The 19,122-nt window shown below is 45.2% G+C and overlaps 1 protein-coding gene across 1 annotated transcript in view; it reads left to right on the top strand.

The window, feature by feature from the left end:
- SYNM (synemin) overlaps positions 1 to 19,122 on the top strand; it is a 131,836-nt gene that overhangs the window by 34,028 nt on the left and 78,686 nt on the right. Inside the window, exon 2 of the mRNA XM_086958076.1 lies at positions 5,171 to 5,295. Within this exon, the coding sequence (XP_086814202.1) occupies positions 5,171 to 5,295 (125 nt within the window). The remainder of the gene's footprint in view (positions 1 to 5,170; positions 5,296 to 19,122) is intronic.

Here is a 19,122-nt window from a genome sequence, read left to right as displayed (position 1 = left end):
GGCTAAACTGGGTGACGTATCTAAGAGGAGCCGACTCAACTGCGCTAAGACACACACCCTGGAGAAAACCCAACAGAGAAATGTGGGCATCCCTAGACAGCTTTCTAGACCCATACAAACCGCCATAGACTGCAGGGAGATGCCAACAGGGCAAACCACCAACAGTGTTCGATGGTCCACCTACAACCAACAGCCGAACGCCTATATGTTATATGTCCTATGTACTCGTTATATGTTACAACCGCCCAAGACCAACCTACCAAGCGCCGTTATGTAATAAATGTACGCCAAAAATAAGAGCGAAATAACCTAAGTGTTCCATGTATATCTGTATCTTTTTAAAGAAAATCAATAAAAATATATATTTTTTAAAAAAGTATACTGGTGCTACACAAACAACCAGAACAGGAACAGCTGCTGTTTGGAGACGTCGTGTTTTTTGCGCTATTCGTGCCCTCGATTCCAAAATGGAAGGGAGGAAGTAATTCAATCTAAAATATAGCACCAAATGCCAGTTTTAAAATTGTGTAATTATGTGCATTTTTGTGTATTGGTTCAGACATTTAGCGTAATTTCACAAAACAAAATTATGCACACCCGAAATTTTCACCCACTTATAAAATATATTTTTCTTTTTAAAATGCAATTGTATTAACTTAAATAAATATGACTATTAAGCTCTTCGCGCTACGGGTGTACTAGTGACGCATCTGGGAGTACTTTTAAATTGTGTTTTAACTTTATAACATAGTAACTTTTAAATACAGAAATTTAATAATTTTGTCTGAGCACTTTATTTGAATTAATAAAATTACTGTAATTGTTGGCGCTACTCCCCGGTCCACCGCAGCGATCTTAGGCTGTTTGAGTGGAGGGAGGAAAGCGCTAGTGTTGCCGGCTCGCTCCTTGGTGGGTGGAGATTTCACCAAGGGCGACGGTCTAGTCTCCCCACACCTCCTAATCTGTATAAGCCTCCATCCCCAGCGCAGCGGTGACGCGCAGCGGGAGCGCCGAAGAGGCGCCAAAGAGAAGCCAGTCTGCGCCAGTCCGCGTTCAGACGCTTCGGGCTTCGCGGCTAGGCATTATGGTAGGTCCGCGCATCACATATAGTGCCTCTTCGCTGTACGCTCTACGAGCCACCTCCAATCTCTGCTGTAGGCACTCAGTCCCTCCTTATCCCACTAAAATATGCTGTCAATCCTGTAATTGGAGCTTACCTTCTTCCAGCATAGGCAAACAAACTAGTAAACCTCAGTCTTCACATGCTATCAAAATGTTGCTTCTTAACTGTCGCTCACTCCCTAAACATCATATAGAATTGGCACTATTGATTGAGGAATATAAGCCTGATGCCCTTTTCTTAACTGAGACGTGGCTGCAGCTCCAAAATGATCCTGCTGTAGTTTGGTCCATCCCCCTAGGCTATACCATCAAACGCCTTGATCGCCAGTTAGGCAGGGGCGGGGGACTGGCTATTATTTATAAGGACATTTATAGCTGCCGTGTGACCCCCTCAAATTCCTTAACTTGTGAAAGCCTATACTTTTCTTTATATTTTTCCCCCACAAGTACCTTTTCTGGAATCTTGGTCTATAGACCACCGGGTTCTCCCGGTGACTTCATTTCCGACATTACGGACTTGGTCGCTAATTCTGTGCTTACCTCTGCCAACTTCACTTTGCTAGGTGATTTGAACTTGCACTTAGATGATCCTCTTGACACCGCTGCTAACAACCTTCGTTTAAACCTTCAGGCTATTGACCTAACCCAAAAGGGGTTTCAGCCGACACATAACAAGGGTCATCTTTTGGACCATATTTTTAGCAACTTAGATAAGCTATCAGTGGATACGCCGGTGCCATTGCCTTGGTCGGACCATTTTTTAGTCCCCCTTACATGGTCCATAAACACCTTTACTACTGGTCAAATTCAAGATAGGCATTGGGGTAGGAAATGGAATGCTCTTCCGCTTTCTACATGGGAACAAGCTCTCTCTGAACAGCCGCCCCGGAAAACGACCAATCCTGATCTAACAGTCCTTAATTTTCATAATTGGATTTCTAGTACTCTCGATGTAGTTCTTCCAAAGTGTTCTTTGCCAATAATAAAAAAGACCTAAAGTCGCCCCATGGTACTCTCCTGCCCTTAGGCTGTTAAAACAAGCTTGCCGGAAAGCAGAGAGAGCATGGAGAAAAGACCACTCTCAACTTAAGAGTTCAGAGTACAGATCAGCAATAAGGCACTACAAGAGCCAGATAAAACTTGCCCAAGCTGAGTTTTATGAAACCAAAATTGGTATGGCAGCTAATGCCCCGAGGGAAATTTTTAAAATCGCAAAATCTCTGATATCCCCTCCATCTGAAAGACCACCATCAGAGGGTCTACAGGCCCGCTGTGAGGATCTGGCCACCTTCTTCTCTCAGAAGATTCAGGCCATTTACTCTCAACTCGCGACAAACAGCAATGGTATACTCTCCCCTTTTGTTTCAGACTCAGACTCGCAGGTACCATGCTCTTTGGCCACCTTTCCACTTCTGGACTCAAGTGCTTTAGATACTTTGGTCCAGAAGGTCACTTCAGGGTCTCCTAATGACCCGGCCCCGCCTCAGACCCTGGTGAAAGCAATGGACGCCATTCGCCCGTCTATGCTGGAGGTTCTGAACACCTCCATTATCTCCAACTCTGTTCCTTCCACATGGAAGTGTGCACTCGTTAGGGCTCTGCTGAAAAAGCCAAACTTGGATTCTAACAACTTATCCAATTTTCGCCCTATTTCGCTGCTTCCGTGGATGAGTAAGTTGTTGGAGAGACATATCAACAAAACATTAGGGGACTACCTGGAGTCTAATAAACTTCTACAGGCTTCCCAAACAGGGTTCCGTCCTCAGCATGGCACTGAGACCGCCCTTCTGGCGGTCACAGAGGCTGCCAGAGCAATAATGGACCAAGGTGGAAAAACTGCCATCATACTGTTGGACCTCAGTGCCGCGTTCGACACTGTCAACCATGCCACACTACTACATCGTTTGAAGGGCATGGGGGTGTCGGGCGCGGCCCTGAAGTGGCTGACCTCTTTTTTAGAGGAACGCTTTTTTCAGGTATTTGAAGGCGAGGTGGTATCATCTAAACATCCGCTCAGCTGTGGGGTCCCTCAGGGCTCCTCCCTGAGCCCCACATTATTTAATGTTTACATGCAGCCCCTAGAGAAAATAGTCCTCCCTTTCGGTGTGCGGATTGTCACCTACGCAGACGATACCCAACTTGTGGTCTCTCTGGACCACAAGGAGGGTTCGTCTAACACCCTGGGCCCGTGTCTGGAGGCTGTTGCTGAGTGGATGCAACTCTCCCATTTAAACTCAACGGGGAGAAGACCGAGATTATGTTACTAGGTAACCCCCCTCCTACCTCTCTGTCTTTGAACTGGCCTTCGAGTCTCGGTGCTCCTCCTCTCCCAAAGGACCAGATAAAGAGTTTAGGAATCTGGTTGGATAGTGCACTGGATTTCTCGGTTCAAGCCACTAAAACAGCCTCTGTATGCATGGGGCTGATGAAAATGCTCAGGAAAGTGCTCCCCTTACTTCCATTCCAGGCCAGAAGGGTCTTGGTACAGGCCCTGATACTCTCTCGCCTGGATTATGGAAATGTTTTATATCTAGGGGCTCCGGCAACAGTGACAAAAAAACTTCAAGTCACCCAAAACTGTGCCGCGCGCTTACTGTTTAATATCCCTCGATGGCAGTCAGCGAGAACCGCCCTAAAAGAGCTTCATTGGCTCCCAGTGGCTGCCAGAACTCTGTTCAAGGCCATGTGCATTTTGCACAAATCTTTTCATCAAACTGGCCCGGCAGTGCTGCAACCCCTAGTATTGCCTTATGTGCCGCCTAGAACTCTTCGTTCGGCTTCTTTGCATCTGGCAACTACGGCAAAAATCAAGAAAGCACGCTGGGGTGGCCGCTCATTTACTTGCTCAGCGGCGAAGGCATGGAATTCCCTGCCTTTACACCTTAGACAAATCGACAACCTGATGTCATTTAGGAGAGACCTAAAAACCTATCTGTTCTCAAAAGCGTACTAGTTCTCCCTGCAGCCGCACACAGTAATCAGTCACTAGCGCTACGAGGCCTCCGGGTAGTCTGCGCTATATAAATGGAATTTTTCATTTCATTTCATTTCATATATTTATACATGTTTACACATGGATATATATTATGAATATGCAGATGTCCAGATTTATACTATTCATCACCATAATGAGTATGGGGAGGGGCATCGTGACCCACAAAAGCGTTTTGGAAAAATATATATATTTAAAGTAAATGATAATAAAGGGCGTGCATTTAAAACACACACACTCTCCTCCCCCCCCCTCTCTCTCACTCTCATGATCCCACCTCTACTCCATCAACAATGGTAATAATAGTATGCAACTCTCAAGGCATCTGCAGGCCGATACTTCCCAGGTTAGTTAGGGTGTACTATGGTAACAGGTTAGAATGTAACATTTGCATTGTAGTCATATAAGTGTGACAGCATCTTTAGGATGGGATTTCGGGGCTGTATACCTGAATGTTTTTGGATAATCTAGCTGATCTGTTAAAGAGATGTATACTTTATCAAGAGAAGTGCATGATTTTGAGAACCCTTAAACAGAATTGTAGCATCATTTGAGGTATGTGATTTGTGGTCAGTTTCGATTTCGAAAACAGGAATGGTTGTTGATCGTCAATCTTGTAACACTATACTTTTTTGTTGATTTTGTCATATATTTATCCCATCTTCAACAACCAAGTACAAAATAAGAAATACTCCCTCTTCTTTCACATATGTATGCATAATGTTCTAGTTTGAATTTTTTGGGGGATATTTTGGGGAACATCTTGGGCAAAAATGTCCAGGATCTCAGTCAGACCACTAGGCGCTGCCCTAACAGCGGGTCCGATGACAAATATAGGAATCTCATAACTTTAATAGTGAGATTGTTGATATCCGGTTATTGAAAAGAAGGAAAAGCGGAGAGGGTGGGCTGAAGATTGTTAATATTGGAAACGCTTTCTCCTTTTAAACACTGTATGCTAATGGGGATCATGACTCCAGCATAACACATATAGTGATTCATAATGCAACAGTAACATTGCAATTGCCCCATCTAAAAGGAATTGTGTATCTTTAGATCATAATTGAATCCTTGGAGGACGAGAAGCAGACGCTTGCCCTGACCGTCTCTGACCGCCTGAAGGACTACCAGGAACTGATGCAGACCAAGACAGGGCTCAGCTTGGAAGTGGCAGCTTACCGGTAAGGATTTGGTTTGTAGTTTATGTTTACATATAACATTCTTCATACAAGGACTTGTGCAGCAATGGACTGGCCTTAAGTGAAATCCAGAGGATTCTCGTCAGGTGGCATTGTTGAAAAAAATAAGGATGAAGCATGTCAAGAACTTGCACTTAACATGTGGCTCTTTCCCTTTGGGAATTACAGAGACCCCAACCTGTCTGTAGTTCTCAAAGTTATCGCATGGACCTATGAAGCTTCTGTTCTACCTAACTATTAATTGTCTGCCTCTGTTAGAAAAAATGAATCCACCTGAACACATTCACAGTAGTTGTAAGACCTGACCCTCTACCCACCGTAGAGAAAACTACAATCTACAGAGACTCGAGGCACTCACCAGTGTGAAGTATGAAAGACATAGCATGATATGAAGGCCTGACTTTCATGTTTGAAAATGTTTACGAAGATTGCAAGTTTTACATTCTGCGCCCTTGTTTTGATGCAGCTGTGTGCTTCCTTCAATGTGCTTTTACAAGACATCCAATTTAGTCTCCCATACCAAGCCTTCTGCGTAGTTTGGCCACTCCCGAAACCTTTGGTATAATGAACTAAGTCTAGTACGAACCTTGGGTTTAAGTTTTACCACAAATAATGATCTACTAAGAACCCAGTGAATATAAACCTTTAAAGATGGTAGCCACCCAATTGCCATCACAATTATAAATACACAGAACAATCTCCGATAATTTGACGGAAACCTAGTCTGCTCTTAAAACGCATTAACCCATTCAACCTTATTATTGATTTAAGAGGGTCTTCATCAGGACAAGGTCAAATAAGGGCACTCAAAAAATTGTGCAGAAAGAAGCAGGGTCTGGATGCAGAGAGGCAAACGGCCTAAGGAACACCAAATACAGGGCAGAGGCGAGGAAACCCCCACAATTTGCGAAACACCAAGAGGATTAAGGCAGAGAAAGTCCTGGGCTATAATGATCAGCAGTACTGGGCCCAGATCGCCTTGATTGGTCTTGGCTTTTCACCGTTTTTTTGTTTATTCCTCCCCATCGAAATGCCTTTGGTGCTGTTTAAGGCTGTTATAGTCTCCTTCCAGTGTTTAGAATTGAATCTTTACACTACCACAGTCAACATTGTCCAGTGTCGCTGGCCCTTATTGCTGTTGGCCTTTTTACAGATTTGAAATTTCCATTCTAGACAATTATGATGGGCAGTGGCGTAGGAAGGTCAGGTGGTACCCGGTGCGGAAAATTTCTTGTCACCCCCGGCTTGACAAAATCAAAAAATATGTGTTTAAAACACAATTTTTTGACATTTTGTCACCGCTCTCAGTGATGACACCCAAAGCGGCCCACACCCAGCGCACCCCCCTTCCTACGTCACTGATGAGGGGTACTGTGTTCTTGCACCTGGATTTTCCGGGTGCAGGAACTGCAGGTTCGGATTCACTGCCTTGATTTAAATCACAAACGAACAGGACTGCATTGCAGACCAGACCCATTTTCACAGCCCCTGCCCGACCTCCAGCCTATGCATAGGAATTATGTAATGCTCGCCCGGCAACGAGGTGTGCCCGTTCCATCCCACACAGTGGCGTCACTAGGGTTGGTGTCACCCGGTGCGGGTAACTCATGGTGTCACCCCCTCACAACTTACCGGATGGACCATCGCACCCTCTGCCTGCACCATCTCACCCCCTGCCTGCACCATCTCTCCCGTAGCCTGCACCATCTCACCCTCTGCCTGCACCATCTCCCCTCTGCCTGCACCATCTCACCTCTGCCTGCACCATCTCCCCTCTGCCTGCACCATCTCTCCCTTTGTCCGCACCATCTCTCCCTCCGCTTGCACCATCTCTCCCTCCGCCTGCACCATCTCTCCCTCTGCCTGCACCATCTCTCCCTCTGCCTGCACCATCTCTCCCTCTGCCTGAACCATCTCCCCTCCACCTGCACCATCTCTCCCTCTGCCTGCACCATCGCTCCCTCTGCCTCCAACATCTCTCCCTCTGCCTGCGCCATCTCTCCGTCTGCCTGCGCCATCTCTCCCTCTGCCTGCACCATCTCCCTGCTGCCTGCACCATCTCGCCCTCTGCCTGCACCATCTCCCCTCCGCCTGCACCATCTACCCTCCGCCTGTACCATCTCTCCCTCTGTCTACACCATCTCGCCTCTGCCTGCACCATCTCCCTCTCTGCCTGCACCATCTCTCCCTCTGCCTGCACCATCTACCCCTCTGCCTGCACCATCTCACCTCTGTCTGCACCATCTCACCCTCTGCCTGCACCATCCCTCCCTCTGCCTGCACCATCTCACCCTTTGCCTGCACCATCTCCCCCTCTGCCTGCCCCATCTCCCCTCTGCCTGCATCATCTTTCCCTCTGCCTGCACCATCTCATCCTCTGTCTGCACCATCTCACCCTCTGCCTGCACCATCTCACCCTCTGCCTGCACCATCTCTCCCCTCCGCCTGCACCCTCTCCCTCTCTGCCTGCACCATCCCTCCCCCTCCGCCTGCACCCCCTTCCCCCTCCTGCAGCTCTTTTAACCCTTTCCTCGTCGCCTTCTCCCCCCAACCCCCCATGGTTTACCCCTCACAGTTCTTGGCTCTTCAGAAAGTGACTAAAATAAACTTATTAAATGTGCTTTGCATTCGTGCACTGGCAGCAAAACAATATGAAACTGCTGCCTACGTTCTCACAGGCAGAACGGACAAGATTGCCCTTACAAGTTACCAGTCTTGACTCATTGGCAGTGGAGTGAATGTTAAAAACGAATATCACTTTGCCTGACGCGCAAAATATATTTTGCACCCTCAACTTTCATATATTAAAATTTTTCCGTCAACATGGCAGTTACTTTGGGGACTTTTTATTGTATATAAGATAATAAAGCAGACTTACAGAATGCGTCCTACACTAATCCTTAGCCAACACACCAACATCAATAATTTATACCAGTGAGCGTTGGTTCTGCGCTCCGCTTTGCTTATGAGGTCAGGCTTAGTGGGTTGTGGCACTTATGAACCATTTATTTAGCAGAGAGTGCCTTTTTTTGCCGAATAAAATCCATGCTCTGTTGCGCTATATTAAAATTTTCCAAATATTTCTTACTCCTTCTGCGCACGTTCCCTTGCACGCAGATAACAAATGGTGCGTCATTCCGTCATTTTATATGCTCATTTATGCATTTCTAAGATGCCAAAAAGGTGTTGCAGTTTTAATAGGAGACATGTGTTCCTGAGTATGAACGCATGATTAGTGCGTGCGACACTTAGAGGATACATTTAAATACACACACACATAGCTGCCAAGGTTTCAGAGCGCGATGTGTGACATTTTCATAATTTAAGTGTAATTATGAGTGACATTTCAATGACTATGAGTGACACTTTCTCCTGAACAAAAGCAAGCAATGAATGATATACATATAAAAAATTACACCCATTTGAGTATAGCTGCTAATGTTTCAGATTGTGTATGTGTGACATTTTTATAGATTCAGTAGATTTATGAGAGACATTCAACAACTAAATGTGTGGCACTGCCGTGCGATCAAAATCATGCAATGAACTCCATGGAAATAGACACATATCAGAAATCACAGCAGGTGATTTTAAATCTGTTATTTAAGTTCTAAATAATCAGCACACTCCACTCCCTGCTCCAGTTAGCAGCTGAAACATATGTAACATAGGAATATCTGTGACCCACTGAGTTATCCACATACAATACAGTTCAATACAATATGCTGGGAGACCTTCTTTGCAGTAGGCATATATAACCCTCTACCTTACCTAATGGTGAGAGTGAAAACTGCCAGTAGACAAATCTCTGACCTCTCTCCAGCGGTAAACATTAATCACCTGCCTTATCTCTGACTTAGCAAGTTCACCGCGTTGGGAAAATAAAGGCTCTGCTGCTTCGAAGTGTCACTGTCCAGCGAGGATGTTAAACACTTTGCACTACTAAGAAATCAGCAAAACTGCTAGTTTAGATAAAACTTCCCCCTAAGATAGCCCTGCATTCACAGTACGGACAGACAACATTAGTTTGCCCATTTCCAAGGAGCTATGTTGAGCTGAAGCCCCCTCCCCATTCTCGTAACAAACATTTATAATGTCAGCAGTAGCAGATTAATAAATTCATATCTGACTCGCCTGTATCTCTTTACAGCTGTCAGAATGATTGATCCACGGAGAGGAGCTGGTGGCGTGGCACAGCGGAGATCGCTTGCCTGCTTCTTTTTCAGAGAGTCAGAGAGCGAGCCCTGATGCACTGCCTTAGCTTGTGGTACCTGCTCTCACTATGAGACTTATGCTGGCCTAGTGAGTCTGGGACAGAAGTTGGGTTCTGCCAGGGTAGGGGCACAGCAACAGCAACAGCACAGGTCCAGGTCTGGAGGAAGTGAGCAGGTGGTCAATCCTCTAAATCTAGGTGATGCAGCAGGGGATTTCCTGGGTGCCCTGGGGCCCGGCTGGCAGCAGGAAGTTCGACATCCAGCCACAGCACGCGCGCCAACCGTACATGCCTCCTCCGCAACAATGTGTCAATGTGGGACCTGCCGTGACCCGGTGAAAAGCAACGGAAAGCAGCTTGGCGGCGCAAGTTTAAAGAGCTTCTTGTTATAGTAAATAAAGTATTTTATGCCACAAAAAACAGACCGGCTAATTGATGCATTTCGGTAGGAAGATAGGTGCCGCTGCAGACAGCACTTACACACGAGCAGCAAGCGTCTCTTCCATGGCACCGACACTCCGCTGGAGAGAAAGTATGGGAAGGTGTGAATCCTCAATCCGCCACCCTTGCTTGTCCCTTATAACATTTCTACGATGGAAATCATAAAAGCAATACGCTGCACTGACTGTCTACTACTTGGAAGTGCTGCGCTTTTTCCAACCACCGGGGCACACTATATAGCAGGCACAATTCATGTTATCAGAGGAGCAGTTTTAACACTGTGACAAGGGATCTCTGTCACAATATTCGCACAGTAGCCGCCCGCAAACTAGTTGCGCTGCACAGCGTCTTGAAAGTGGTCATTAATTATGCTGCAGCGCGTTTCAGGTACATTTGAGTTAAACTGTAAGCAGTGAGACACACAGAAGACACACTCGCCCTCACCTTTGAGCAGAGCTGTGTTACACAGCGTAACGTAACCAGATGGTGTCACCCCATGTGAGGGGTGTCACCCGGTGCGGTCCGCACCCCCCGCACCCCCCTAGTGACGCCACTGATCCCACACCTTCCCATCCACCTCTGGACACCCACACCCTGCACACAGCTTAGAGCAGGTGGTAAATATCATAATAAACCATTCGGAATAGGGAATACCAAGCGGAATTCCACCCAGTAATTCTGGGTCTGCGTAGTTATTACCAACTCTGAGGGGTGTAACTGCAGGTATTCCATGCGGAGAGTTTGGCATCAGTACTTCTGGCCCCCCAGAATCTTCTCATGAAATTCCACAATACTCGTAATCGGGAACTGAGTGTTTTGAATATATTAATAGCAATGAAATAAAGGAAGACTGAGCTCTGGCTGATTAAACCTTGAGAAATGACTACAGGGCCCGTATTACTAAAAGGGCGCACTTTCCCTGTTTGCGCAACAGTGCACCTTTCAGCATGTGCGCCAGATGCAAACAAGGAAAGTGCGCCCTATTACGAAGAATGCGCTGCCTCAGAGCTGACATGAACTTGCGTTTCCCTGGGGGCAGCGTGTTGAAGTGAAAAGCAGAGCAGCTGTTTAAAAGCTTCTCTGTGTTTCTCTTTGCAGGCGGCAGCCAGCCTACGCTTTCAAAAGGGATTAGTGATCCCCTGAAGGCGGGTGTAGTGAGTAACTATATCTGCTTGCCTGGGGATCTCTAGAGGGCTTCTTGTGGCACACTTTCAGTGCACCTCCTAAGGGCATGGTCGCCTCTGCGCCCACGTTGGTAATACGGCGTGGGCACAGAAGCAAAGTCATTCCCTCCTTTGCATTGGGCTTTGCCCCATGCAAATGACCAGGGCCGGACTGCCCATAGCGGGCCCCAGGTATTTTCCCGGTGGACCTCTAGGGTGGGGCCGGTTTTGGGCCACTGGTGGGCCGTTTTTGTTACCGGGAGCCGGCAATATCGGCTTCCTGCAACAAAATCGGCCAAAATCGGCCATCGCAAACTGCTCGGCTGCACTCCCCCTCACCCTAGGGGGGCCAGCTGAGCAGTTTGCCCAGGCCGGTTTCTGTTCCCAGTCCGGCCTTCAAATGACAGAATGCCATCCCTCCCTAGCACAAGGCTGCTCTATTAGGGGGCCAGCGCCTCTATGTGGCTGCTTTTCGTAGACCTATGGTCTGCATTTGACCTCATTCCTAGATTCACCCTCTGGCTGATTTTGGATGACATTCGAGTCCCAGGTCACCTACTGGATATGAATAGGAGACTCCACTGCAATAAGTAAGATGTGGGCCAGCAGGGGCAATGACAGATCCATTGGCATTTAACGAAGGGGTTAGATAGGGCTGCATTTTTGCATCCACCTTATTTATGCTGTTTAATAATGACCTGGTTACCTATGTGGACCATTGTGACTCTGACGCCTCACGTCTTGCAAACATCAGGGTTACTGCATTCTAACATTTCTTTGTATTCTTTATGTGTTTGGAAGCCGTTCTGCCATAGATACACATTGGTCATAATAAATATAAATGATGTGATGTTAGTATTGAGATGAGTTGATACATGTTTGGGGGTAGTGGATGCTGAGACCAAATATTACTATATCTTAGGAGCAAGAAAGGGATGTCTTGTAGCTTGACTGATAGATCTTTTCTGTCACCTCTGATGTCCACCACCTACTGGCCTTGATGATCAAAAAGCATAACATTACATTTCAGATGAATCCCAATTGTGAGAAGGTGGGTTGGTGTATGCTGTTCACTAATTAAAGTGGGCACCTTGCACCAGTCTATACCGCCCTTATGATGTATGAGGTCAAAGATAACCTTTAGAAAGCTATCCTAGTGGTAGCTGTGGAGAACAGCCTTCAGGCTTAATCTTGAAGGAATGTAAAGCAGCTTGTTTACCAGAACATCACCTCCTGAATGACTAAATGAAAGGAGAACCACACAGTAGTTATATAAAAATATATATTTATTATTATAACTATCTCTACTAATCTCTACATGAGATTAAAACATAAAGCACACAATACTGCATCAATAGAACATTCGTAAGAGCCCAATACACAGAGGGCTCCAGGGGGAGACCGAACCATATACTAAAAAAATGGTAGAACAATCACAACTTCAATAGACACAGTGCCTAGGGCATTTAGAATCAGATCCCAAGGAACCACCCAAGGCAGTGATGTAGGGAGCCCACGGAGGACAGGTGCAGTGAGGAAACATGAGCGAGTATTCCGTACAACTCTGGGAAAGTTGCGGTTGCAAAGTTATTGTTTAAGGACACTTCTACGAGGACTTCAAGCAAACCCTTTGGAACATAGGAGGTTCTAGAGGATGACCAGGATCCGGAGGTGAGCTGTCCCATGAAGGATGTTGAGTGCTGAGGGGTTGTTGTCCAGCTGGAGCACCAACAAGCCTTGGCAAATACAGCCCACGCAGTTAGAGCAAACAGGTTAGGGTGTTGACCAGGTTTTTAAGTGTAGTGATTGAGATAGATATAGTGAACCTATATCTAAGTAAGTGATGCAAGCACCAGCTTACACCAGATGCTGTAGCAGACCTGTTGTGTCATTTTGAATGGCCTCTCATGGGTGGGATAATACATGCCTCAGCCCAAGGGAGGCCTCTGGGGTACCTTTGCCCTGGTTACATGGTGTACCATATACTAGGGACTGATAAAGGTACCCCAATATTGAATCTGGAGTGTACTTAAAGTTCATACATAGCAATTTAAGGGAACAAGCAGATAGACTGGGGTCCTGATTAGCAGGATCCCCGACAGGCTAGTCCAAAAACAGTGAGACATCAGTAAAAAGTGGTGATAACCATAAGAAGCAGATCCTACTTTCCTACACCAATGATACTTAGATTCATCACTGCTTAGAAAGTGAACCTGAAAGCCAGGCTTACATCACACATTTATCAGAAAATATCCACGATTGGATACAATCGTGGCTAGACCATATCTGTGATTGTATGAAAAAGTAGGTAAACCAGAACTATCTTTAGATGAAAGAGCACTAGACCATGTGTATGATTGTATGAAAGAGTAGGTAGTCCATATCTATGGTTGTATGAAAGAGTGTCCAGGCCATATCTATGCTTGGATGAAAGACTGGCTAGACCACATTTCTGAATGGATGAAGGAATGGCTAGCTAGACCATATCTATGACCGGATGAAAAAGTATCATGAGTGCCTCAACGGCTCCACAATTGAGGTTGCGCTTCTAGATGACAAGTAGGACACACAATGTTACCATTCACCTGACCTGCATCCATAGCATCAGTGCTCCACTGAATAACAAGCATTTGCAATGCAATCGGTCTCGCCTTTTTGACCTTATATGTATTTAGCTATGCAGCACATTAGCCTGGGTGCTGAAACATCTACTGTTCTTTAATATGGAGGGAAAGTAAGCAACAAACTGCGCGACACACCAGTATGGGAACACATGGAGCGAAATATTGCCTTTCAGCGGGAAATGGTATGGTCCAGAGCACTGTTTTTAATATAAAATCAGGGCTTCGGTGGTCATGTCACTGAAAATACAAGATTTGAAAAAAATATTATTATCTACGGGTGCTCGTGGAAGGCAATGTCTGTGGACTGGAATCTAGAGAATGCTAAAGTGATTCTGGTATTTTACTTACCTCTGCTGTTCGTTTTCTATCAAGAAAGTTAAATAACGCCGTTGCCAGAAAAATTTAGAAAAAGAAAGTCCCTCAGCAGAAAACAATTCTGGCATTTTAATGACCTCTACTGGTCGTTTTCTATCAAGACAGTTAAATAGAGGCAGTTAAACAGAAAAGAAGTCCCTAAGCGGAAGCAGACAAGTCCTTGGGCTGATCTCCAGAGCCCACAAAATACATACACATAGAAGTATATACTAAAGTATATGCAAGTGGTCTTGAATGTTCGACCTAAAAAGGTAGATATGTTGGGTAAACTTGCTGGCTCATATATACTCTTTCCCCCAAATTAAATGTAACGTTCTGGGTTGGAACTTGTAATCATATTTGTTATGAAATGTATTTCCGCTCCTATAAAGCACGTGGAGTGGAGCTCATCAGATCCTCAGCGATGACACATCTTTACCAATGGAATATAATATACAAGGTTTTGGCAAAAAACAATGACAGATTACAGTGAGTCCCACATAAGGCACACAGCGTGTGCCTCATTAAAATAAAGCACAAGAACATATAAAGCATACCTTAAAAGTAGTGGAAAGATTTCCATTGTTAAAAATGTATAACAAATCATTGTTGTTACTTATTTATCTTAAACAGGTTTCAGCCATTGACACCGCCAATCGTACCTGCAGGTTTTAGGTGTATGTCAGTTGTTGTGTCATATACCTGGATGCAATAACATCTCGGAGAGAAAACAAAATACCGGGCTTCAGTAGGCACCCACCGCTGGTGGCTGCAATCAGCCATGTAGAAATATGTACAGACAGGTCTTTAAGTAGGATGAGAAAACATGGTGGACCCTTAAAGGGAACATGTAAAATACATTTCTATGATTCCCATAGTGTGTCACCCAACTGGTATTTTGGCTTCTCTATGAACTGGTATTGCATTCAGAGATATAACAGAACAACTGAGACATACACCTGAAACCTGCCAGGACTGTTGCTTTGTCAGTTCCTGTTAGCTGTTTAAGATATATGAGTAACAACAATGATTTGTCCTCAATAATTAACATTGGAAATGTTTCAGTTGTGAAATTGTGGGACTGTGAATTAAATATTATTAAGGCCTGTGGAAGGAGTATTGGTCTTCAGTTATGCACCCTCTATTTTAGATATGTACGCCTTTTTTGCTCCACATTCCGTCCATCTGCACATCTTCAACCTCATCCCTTTCCTCTGCTAACCTTCAGAAGACTCCTCAAGACCTGACTATTCGAGCAGTAGCAGCACTCCCCCCCCATCTCCCCAGATCCTTGAGACACTCACGGGTAAGTAGTGTGCTTTACAAATGTATTGATTGATTGATTCAGCAGCCTCTTTACACTCTCCCTTGAATGTACTTCCTTGCATCTCCCTCACTTCACCACCCCTAAACATACACTGCACTCACACACATGTAACCACTTTCTTTTACTCTTTCCTCATAAATATTTTCTCTGTGATCTGCAGAGTGGGAAACCCACTGATAGACACTATGAGAAGCTTGCACTGCCTTCAACCTCAGCGCCAGACCTCTCGACGGGACCCCTCGTAAACATCTGCCATGACTCAAAGTATACACTGTACAAAAATAATACGATGCACACAAGAAACACAAAAACACAACATGATGAAAATAACTAACACTCTTGGGGAATGCATGATCAAGTATACACATGTAATAAAAGAGGAACTAAACTGCTCACATGCATTACTTAATGTTTTTAACATTCATTGTTAGTAAATCAATCCATGTTTTTGGCATTAATGTTAATGTCACGAAGAAAGGACCCATTTTAAAGCAATGTGTCAGAGCCAGATCCCTAGAATATCATAATCACAAACATCAAGCATGCTTAAGTATGTAACTGACTTTAAAATCTAGATATATCCAAAGCGGGGATAAAACATTCTAGAACCATTGCGCTGATCAATTCAAATAAAAAAAGACCTTAATAAGCAGCAAGTATGCGTGCCATATTCTAGGCATGCATACTCAAGCATTTTTTTTATGTTGTTGAAAAATGTCTGGTTTTCCACAAATTAGGACACTATAAGCTAGGCATGGGCGGATTTTGCGGATTGGCAATCCGCGAATTTGCGGATTGCGAAAATCCGCAAAATCCGCGAATTCTCGCGGATTTTGCGGATTTTTTTTGGTGTGTTCGCACGGGTTTCTGCAAGTTCGCGAGGGTTTTGTACAATTTCGCAAATTGCGAAATTGTACAAAACCCTCGCGAACTTGCAGAAACCCGTGCAAACACAATGTGCCCAGCCTACTCATGTAACAGACATGCCGGCTGTGTGTGCGCCCTGGAAAGCCCACGGGTGGGGGGTGCACAGCACTTGCATCACCCTCTCTCTGCCTGCCATTGTGCGCATTGAAGCCCGTACATGCCAGTAACCCGATTCAAGGCCCCATTCTCCAGATTTCTTTTTTAAATCTCCCACTTTGCTCTTCTGAAATGTTGGCATGTATGATGTAACTATTTTACAATGGCGCCAGCAAGCTGCCAGCGCCGTTGTAAAATAGTTACAAAGTTAGCTTGCACAGGAAGCACTTAGATAAAATAAAGCAGCACCTGCTTCGTTTTATCTAGTGGTTCCTGTGCAAGCTAACTTTGTAACTATTTTACAACGGCGCTGGCAGCTTGCTGGCGCCATTGTAAAATAGTTACATGAGTGGGGGTTCAACTTTTGAACCCGTTACGTCCTCTGATTTTTTTTTGCGGATTTTGCGGGAAATCCGCAAAATTCGCGGATTGCGGATTTCCCAAAAATCCGCAAAATCCGCGGGCGTAACGGATTTCCCGCTCATGCCTACTATAAGCAAATATTTCTCCCTTTGCACTTGGCTTGGATATTTGGATCAACTTTGCAAGGGAACAAAAGTCCTGCTCGTCTTTTGGATCAACTTCACCAGGGAACAAATATAGCAGTTCCACTTCTAGAGGGGCGAGGGACATACAGCCATGGCCTGGGGTGTCATAGAGGGGGAGGTCAGCATGGCCAGGTGTCTCAGCTCACTATACCTAATACAAGTTTAGCGTTAACACTTACCATTACTGTGGACACGGTGCCAAAGCTCATGTACGGTGCTCACATCTAGTCCTAACCTGTGACAAATAGGAAAACCATGACTCTGACAGCGTCCCGGGCCTACAGTTGATACCACTATAGACTACCATGGCAATTGAGGGCTTTAGAAAGATAAACCCTACATTGTGCATCACATTACAGAAATGTGATTTACTGCCTGTCTTCTGTCTCCTGCTTCAGAGCTAAGTGGGGTAGGCAGCATGGGACAGGCAGCCCAGACTTAAATACATCGATTTATTTAGAGATACAACTGTATCTCTAATGAAATCAATCTGTTTATTGTGTTTTGTAGTCAACATGTTGGCAGTTGCGGCCCTCATGGCTCGCGGGTGGGGTGGTGGGCTCAGGGGGTCACGCAGGGAGGCGGGGTCACGGCGGAGGTCGCGTGGGGGTACTTTAATTGAAAAAAAAAGATTTTAAACTTACCTTGAGGCCGGGTCACACGTTTTCTCGGCTCCTGCTCTACTGCCTCCGACAGGAACAGGAAGCTGCCAGCGAAGCGCCCGCCCCTAAGACAATCACAATGCTGCAAGTAGCATTCCGATTGGCAGGGATGGCGCCTAGCAAGGGGCTTATGAGGTGGACATGTTCTCCGTGCAGCCTGCATTGCAATGCAGAGTGTGCATGAATAGTTTGGATGGTCATGCATAGCGGAGGAGCCGCTCCTGCATGTTGGAATTTCAGAGGGTCGCAGCCCCAGAGCTTTGATGGAGAAATTGCCCCAGACAAGTTATGAGCCGAAAGACAAGTCAAGACGGTAGCTGGTTGAGGTATCATGCTAATGGATCTTAGTATTATGGACTGTGGGGTTGCAGCAGAGCTCAGTGGTGCCCTTGCTTTATGCAGCCTTTCATGTGACTTGTGCAGAGGTCTTTTGAACAGTTTTGCTTGTCTTTCCATCTGGTCGCATGGAGTGCACTGACAATTGCAACAACATGCACTTTTATGGGTAAGAGGTGGGACTTTCCACGGGTTGCAAAAACAATGTCTTGATATATGCTCACCTGAAAGTTCCATATTCAGTTACTTTAATCTGATCCTTTGTTGAATTTTTCTTGAGCCTTGACTGATTTTTTAAGCTTACACAGATTGATACAAACAGAGTTTGGTAATTTTTCAATCTGTACTTGTACGCTATGCAAGTGTGATGATGTTGAAAAACAATTAACGGTAAAGAGGGAACAACAGAGTGAAAAGATTTTACAGATGAAGGAGCAGGAGCAACAAAGAGACAATGGAGGGAGCATATAAAGGGACCTTGGAAATAAAAGTAAAGACAATGGGAGGGTGAAGTGAAATATACATGGGAACTCATAAAGGTGGAACCAGACCCTACCCTTCACGGAGCTGAAGAGCAGGCATAGGAACGTGGGAAGGGATAGGGAGCAACACAACAGGAACAATGGTGTAGGGGTTAACTGGAATATAGGTAAGGCAAAAGTGAAGGAGTTTTTGGGGAAATATTGAATAAGAAGGAGTGCATAGAAAAAAGACAGGGGAATTGAGTATAGAAAACTCCAAAGAACAGAGACTCGGCGGGGTAGCAATATGAGTTTGGAAGTGAGGAGGATAAAAAAGGTCCGGTTTTACAAACAAAAGTTGAAAGTGGCATGAATGTAAAGTAGACCCAATTCATGACTATGATAAAAGGAAACATGCTGAAGCTCAGAACAGAAGATGAATCTGATAGGGAGGGAATGGAGAAGACAGAAGGGAGGCCAATGGGAAGACGGGTGAGGAGAAGGAAGATTTCAGTTTTGGAGATATTTTGATTCATGGATCAGGTGGACATCCAAAACTGATTGGCAGGCAGAAAACAACTGACAAGAGCTGTGGAATGTATAAAATAAGGAAAGAAGAGAAAGATATGAACTGTTGCCAAAAAGCAACTGTAAAGG

This window comes from Lissotriton vulgaris, chromosome 2_1 (assembly GCF_964263255.1).
Source record: "Lissotriton vulgaris chromosome 2_1, aLisVul1.2, whole genome shotgun sequence".
Taxonomy (NCBI): Eukaryota; Metazoa; Chordata; class Amphibia; order Caudata; family Salamandridae; genus Lissotriton; species Lissotriton vulgaris.
The sequence above is the reverse complement of the archived record's forward strand: the minus strand, read 5'-3'. Positions and strand labels throughout refer to the sequence as shown.